The sequence below is a fragment of the Quercus lobata genome, chromosome 8 (genome assembly GCF_001633185.2).
Source record: "Quercus lobata isolate SW786 chromosome 8, ValleyOak3.0 Primary Assembly, whole genome shotgun sequence".
In the NCBI taxonomy this organism is placed as follows: domain Eukaryota; kingdom Viridiplantae; phylum Streptophyta; class Magnoliopsida; order Fagales; family Fagaceae; genus Quercus; species Quercus lobata.
Genome location: NC_044911.1, coordinates 18,880,339 through 18,887,538, shown reverse-complemented (window position 1 = coordinate 18,887,538; position 7,200 = coordinate 18,880,339). Strand labels below are relative to the sequence as shown.

The 7,200-nt window shown below is 35.4% G+C and overlaps 1 protein-coding gene across 1 annotated transcript; it reads left to right on the top strand.

Annotated features, from left to right (window-relative positions):
- Positions 1 to 2,033: 2,033 nt before the first annotated feature.
- On the top strand, positions 2,034 to 5,672 carry LOC115955638 (receptor-like protein kinase THESEUS 1). The gene has a single exon (XM_031073849.1). The coding sequence runs from the start codon at positions 2,824 to 2,826 to the stop codon at positions 5,341 to 5,343; it is 2,520 nt and encodes an 839-aa protein (XP_030929709.1). The 5' UTR covers positions 2,034 to 2,823; the 3' UTR covers positions 5,344 to 5,672.
- The last annotated feature ends 1,528 nt before the right edge of the window (positions 5,673 to 7,200 follow it).

Sequence of the window (7,200 nt, the reverse complement as noted above, 5' to 3'; positions counted from 1 at the left end):
CTGATTTGGAGAGATCCGATCGCCGGTCATCGACTGGAGGTGCAACGGACGATGAGGACCAAAGTTTTGGATCTGGTGGCTTGTGGAGGCGGATTATCGGAGAGTTATATCTTCTTATACTGTCATTTTCTTTTTAGTTCTTTGTTTTGATTTATTTTTCCTGGGGTTTTCTTAAAAATGGTGAGAGGGCGCTGTAAATAACTTCTTCTTCTCTTTTCTTTTAATTTTTTTTTTCACAGCTTTGGCTTGAAAAACTATTTACGGTTTTCAATCCCTTGCGGCTCAACCGCGGATCATACGGTATACTGACTTTTTAACTTTTGAACGGAGTGAGATAATATTTTCATAACATTTTTACAATAAATTTTAAATAGTAAAATATTAATTATAGTTATTGATAAAAAAAAAAAAAAAAAGTAATATTAGACTAAAATTGAACTTATAATAATAAATCACTTGTAATTTATTGTAAGAATATTGTAGCCGTGGTTTTAGGCGTTAAAAAACCTGTCTTAGTAAACGGTTTTGATTAACCGGTCGGATTGTACTGTCCGGTTTGAACTTCAAAACCATGGTCAATTGGTTCAATATTTTTAAATAATGGAAATAGAAAACAAAAACAAAAATGTCTGTAAAACTGATCCCAAAAAAAAAAAAAAAGTCTTTAAAGACCGTAATATCTAATAATTTTTTAGGACACGAAAATTTGAGTACACTTAGTAGAAAGGAGAATATACATATTTACTTTTTGAAATAAAATATTTTCAAATATAAAATAGTTTACATGTAAAAAATTTATAGTAGAATATTTTTAAGTGTTTGGTATGATAAATAAAAGTGTTCAAGTAAATCATCAAAACTAATAACTCAACACGAAAGTTGATAATGTTGGAAGTCTGATGACCATATTGCTTGAATCGATAGTTAGAGTGGAGGCTCTGGTGACTAGACCACCAACACTGGTTGCCAAAATGACATCTTTGGTTATCGGACTTCTGGCCTTAGTTGTGGTGCAACGTCTCTGACCATCGGACCATTAGCATTGATTGTCTTTGAGGTGTTTCCTACCATTAGACCACCGACACCAGTTGCCAGAACAAAGTCTTTGAACACTCGATTGCCAACTAAAACTCATTGTTAATTTTTTAATATTCTATACATTTTTTAAGAGTTATCATTTAGAACTCAGGGACTTTTTTTTTTCTCTCATATAATCGTGAACCCTAATAATTAAATTCATGATGAAACTTTCATTCAAGTGTTTTTTTTTTTTTTTCCTTCTAAAAAAAAATGAAAAAAACCATCCTTAAAAAATAGAAAAGAAATGTTACTCCTAGATTATTGAATAAATTTTAATTTTTTAAAATAAACTATTGGGAACAAGTATTTTCAGAAAATTATTGGCAATAAGCCAAAAAATGAGGATGATTTTTCTAATTCCTATTTTTTTTACTTCTTAGCTAGGCTTTGTTGGGATGAATTTTGAAAATAAATCGAAGGTTAAGTTTAAATAAATAAATATATTAAAAAAAAGTCTTGAAAATAAACAATAACATTATTATTGGAACAGGTTTAACTCCTACTGAGGAGGATATAATTGTAAAACAATATTAAAACTCCTACGATGAAGTCACACACTTTTTTTTTTTTTTTGAGAAACGAAGTCACATACTTTAATTTGCAATAGATGAGTAACGATCTACGAGGTAATGAATAATGATAATGATAATAAATTCAATGTCCTTTCTCAAAAAAAAAAAAATAAATAAATTCAATGTCGACATGCAAAACATAGTCGGTGTAGGGAAACAAGGACACCACAGTCTACAGGCATCAAACTCCGTCAATTAACGCCGCTAACTCTGCTTCCCCTTCTTCTCAAGCCGCGTAGAAGCGGGTCCCACTGATTGTTGGTCCCAGCAAAGCAACCATTCCCTTCTAAGAAAAAAGTAAAAAATAAAATAAAGGATTATATTAAATAAATATCTATGAGTCACTAGTCTAGACTACATTTATTTTATTTTATTTTATGAAACCTTAATAGTAAAAATAAAATCACAGTAGCAGCAGAACTTTCATGGCTTTTTCTGTTATAATATTCCAATCTTTCTAAAGATTCTGAGTATCCAGATCAAACTACAATAACCTTTTATGTGAGTGGCATGAGCTTTGAAGTTTCACATCCTTTTTCTTTCCTATACCTTCCTCTTGTGGGGTCCTCTTCTTTCTGTACAATGACAGCCTAATGCACAGCCTGGAAAAAGGTGGTGGCAGCTGCACTAAAAAGCTCTACTTCATGGGTTTTCATGGTGGGATTCATGTAATCTCAACTGGGTTTTTTCTCTTTGTTTCAGACACATTTCAGTCTTTAGCAGATGGTGTACATTTGGGTCCCTGAATGAGGTAAGGGTCCTCATGAACCTTTTAAGTTTTTGTCTGTTTATATGTTAGAGAGCTTCTAGCATATTAGAGTTTGGTCTATATGCTTGAGCAAAAAATTTGCATTTTTGTTTATTGTGTAATTTTAAAGAACTTAAGATTCTAGTACTTTGTATGGTCCTTGTGATAGAGGGTGTCTTTGTTGAGCATTGCGTTAGATAGATCTGGGGTTGCTGTAGTTGTGGGGTTCTGTGTAAGAGTGATTGGGAACTCGGTGGGTTTGTAGCATTTTGGGACTCTGAAGGTTTGTGTATGGTAGATTTGGGTCTTTTGGAATTGGGTTTTTTCAGATCTTACTGGATTGAAAGTTAGGCTAACTTGGGCATTAGGTGTCCTTTTGGTTTATTAGGCTCTTTTGGGATCTGAGATATTAGAATTGGTGAGATGAAAGAAATGAAGTTGGTACCTTTGGTTCTGATTGTTTTTCTGTTTGTAAGGCATGGAACATTTGCCTTATTCACTCCTGTAGACAACTACTTAATTGCTTGTGGTTCTTCCAAAAATGTCACCTTCCAGGATCGAATTTTTGTTCCTGATTCAGAGCATTCTTCACTTGTCCTAAAAATTGACAATTCTAGTATTGCTAGTTCCAATTCTAGTGTTCCATCTCCAATCTACCAATCTGCTCGAGTTTTCTTGGGCATATCTTCTTATAAATTTGGAATTGAGCAGAAAGGCCGGCATTGGCTCCGGCTCTATTTTTACGCTATTCCAAAGTCAGGCCAAAACTTGAAATCTGCCTTGATGTCTGTAGTCACTGATGATTTTGTGCTCCTAAACAATTTCACTTTCAACAATTATAATGGTTCATATATGTCCAAGGAGTATGCAATCAATGTGACTTCCAATACCTTGACCCTTACTTTCATTCCTTTGAACAATTCAATTGCGTTTATTAATGCAATTGAAGTTGTCTCAATCCCGGATGAGGTGCTTCCTGACCAGGCATTGGCTCTAAATCCAACTGCTCCTTTTAGTGGCCTTTCTGAACTTGCCCTTGAAACTGTTTACCGGCTAAATATGGGGGGTCCTTTGCTTACTGCTCAAAATGATACTCTTGGAAGAACTTGGGAGAATGATGTGAAGTACCTCCATGTGAACAGTTCTGCAGTGAATGTGTCAGTCAACCCCGCAATCATAAAATACCCAATTTCCGTCACCCCCGAAACAGCACCTAATTTGGTTTATGCCAGTGCCGAAATGATGGGAAATGCAAATGTCCCTGTAGTCAATTTCAACATAACCTGGGTATTTACTGTTGATCGAAACTTCACGTATTTTGTTCGGGTGCATTTCTGTGATATTGTAAGCATGTCTTTAAACACTCTAGTTTTCAACCTCTTCATAAATGATGATACTGCTCTTCCGAGTCTTGATCTATCATCCATTACCAATGACCTGTCTGTGCCTTACTATAAAGACTTTGTTTCCAACTCTTCAGTCGATTCAGATACTTTGACTGTTAGTGTTGGTCCAGATACTGTGGCTGAAACCACTAATGCAACTATCAATGGGCTTGAGATTATGAAGATCAGCAATAAATTTAGGAGCTTGGATGGGCCTTTGTCCGTTGAGAGTCTCCTTCCTAGTTCACCCTCAAAGAACATTAATGTTGGAATCATAGTGGGTTCTATTGTAGGAGCTGTAGTGGTAATGGTGGTAATTGGTTTGTGTTATTGCTTCTTGGTGGCCCGCAAGTCAAAGACTCCTCAGCAAGGGCATCCATGGCTGCCTTTGCCCTTATATGGGAACTCTCAGACCATGACAAAAATGTCCACAACTTCCCAAAAGAGTGGAACAGCCAGCTGCATCTCATTAGCTTCCTCCAATCTTGGCCGGCTCTTCATGTTCCAAGAAATCTTGGACGCAACAAACAAGTTTGATGAGAGTCTACTTCTTGGGGTAGGGGGTTTTGGCAGGGTTTACAAGGGAACGCTAGAAGATGGGACAAATGTAGCTGTTAAAAGAGGAAATTCCAGATCTGAACAGGGTATTGCTGAATTCCGAACTGAGATTGAGATGTTATCCAAGCTCCGCCATCGCCACCTTGTGTCACTTATTGGCTACTGTGATGAAAGGTCAGAAATGATTCTTGTCTATGAATACATGGCTAATGGACCCCTCAGAAGCCATTTGTATGGAACAGATCTACCATCTCTGTCATGGAAGCAGCGGCTTGAAATTTGCATTGGCGCTGCAAGGGGGCTCCATTATCTCCACACTGGTGCAGCTCAAAGCATAATTCACCGAGATGTGAAGACTACCAATATTCTCTTGGACGAGAACTTTGTAGCCAAAGTTGCCGATTTTGGGCTCTCAAAAACTGGTCCATCTCTTGATCAGACACATGTGAGTACAGCTGTTAAAGGTAGTTTTGGTTACCTTGACCCTGAATACTTTAGAAGGCAACAGCTGACAGAGAAATCAGATGTGTATTCATTTGGGGTAGTCCTAATGGAAGTTCTCTGCACAAGGCCAGCTTTGAATCCTGTTCTTCCCAGGGAGCAAGTCAATATAGCAGAATGGGCAATGACTTGGCAAAAGAAGGGCATGCTTGATCAAGTCATGGACTCAAATCTGGTGGGGAAGGTGAATCCAGCTTCTCTTAAGAAATTTGGTGAAACAGCTGAGAAGTGCCTGGCTGAGCATGGGGTCGACAGGCCATCAATGGGAGATGTCCTGTGGAATCTTGAATACGCACTTCAGCTTGAGGAGACCTCATCTGCACTAATGGAGCCTGAAGACAACAGCACAAATCACATTCCGGGGATCCCATTGACCCCGCTTGAGCCATTTGATAACAGTGTAAGTATGATTGATGGGGGCAATGGCACAGATGAAGATGGAGAAGATGCTGCAACAAGTGCTGTATTTTCTCAGTTAGTAAATCCTCGTGGGAGATGAGAAGATAAGACTTTCATTATTTGTGATCCTGGTCACCAGATGCCTTGTGAAAGACATGGCCATCTTGGCTCGGATAGTAATTGGAAAGACCATACCTGAATGATTGAAGGTTGCTTTTAATTTCATTATTCTCTTCTTTTAATTTTTACCTCAATTTTTCGTCCACAATTTGTTTAGTTTGTAATATAGTTGAGTGATGGGTGCCAATTGACCAATTAAAAATTGTATCTTAGGTACCATAAATATTGTATCGTTGTCTTTGTATAAATCTATCAGGGCAGCTGCCCATGTTTTTATACAATTAAGAGATATGATTGTATTTGCGTCTATTGTATTTGTTGGTTTCTGTTCTTTCTTAGTTTGAGAGAGATTGGTGTGTGAAAAAACGAAGACAAAACAAAGAAGAGAGAAAAAAGTTTTTAAGTGGTTCGGCTGAATGCCTACATGGCTACATCCACAGATTCTTTTATTTGCTATTTTTTCATTGCTTTGTAATTTTATAGAGCTATTTTATGTACAAAATTTCTGCATGCAAAATCCTTACATAAATTATATCTGTATTCTATATAATAAGTTCTATCTATCTTTATTATATTCGTTGCCTTGTAGATTTGATGTTGCTGATTATGTGGAGATGGACAGATGGTATTGCTGTTGAAGGGTTTGGGGTTGGTGAATTTCCCAAGTTGGTTTGGCCTTCTTTAACACTCCAAGTTTGAGCATATGTTTATAACTCCCAACTTGCCATTAAGAAAATCAACTTGAGGATCATCAGGTTGTTGACTTGTAGGTAAATTTGTAGTTTGGATGAGCTCGTTTTGGTCTTTCACTTATTACATAACAATTAATCTCGATATGTTTTGTATACTGGATTTGAAGCCATATGGATGGCAACGTTGTAATCTTAGTATAATTTGGTTGGTTGTGGGTGTGGTAAGTTGTTGTGAAATATATTGAAAAAATAATAAAATAGCAAACACCACAACAACATTGTGAATAATATGAATTACAACCACACAAACTCTTACCAAAGAAAAAAAAAAAAACTCTCAAATATAAGCTAACCCAAAATCTAAATAAACTCAAAGGTGCCCTCACACTAACCCACTAGGCAAAGCTTAAGTCTTTACCTCTTTCACAAGACAAAACTTTGCTTCTAACTCTCTCATACACAACAAAGCCACACCACTACTCTTTTTATAAGCAATGACATACCTCCTCACTTCTTTTATTTTCAATATGGAACTACGACTTTTAATATAATTAGATAATATCCTACGCGATATACCAATGTTTTGCAATTTCAATTGAAATAATTTTTATGTTTTTTAAGACCAATATATAATACTCATTTTGTTGTACAATATTTATGTTTTTCCCAAAATATTGCAACTGCTTTGAAGCTCGATCTTCTAAATTCATATTTTATATTTTCTTTTTTTTTCCTAGAATTGGTTTTCAAATATTGAGTGGAATTGCTTTACTAATCTAGATTTTTGAGATTGGAACTGCCTAGTTTAGTGTTTTTTTTTTTTCTTTCAAATTTTTATAGTTCTAGGAGATTATAACATTTTATAATATTTACTATAAAAAATAGAATTTTTTTTAAAACTAATTAAATGATTTTGAAATCTCTAAATAATAATTTAAAGTATAAAATACCTTCATATCCTAAAATTACAGAAATTCAAGCAACCTCCCAAACAATTCCTAAATCAAATACCAAGACCCTAACCCCAAATACTTTTATTTTATTATCTCGATGAAAGGAAATCATTTGAAAGTACTAGCATAGAGAGAATGTGATCTTTAAAAAAAAAAAAAAAAAAAATTCAATTTATCAATATTTAATTGCCT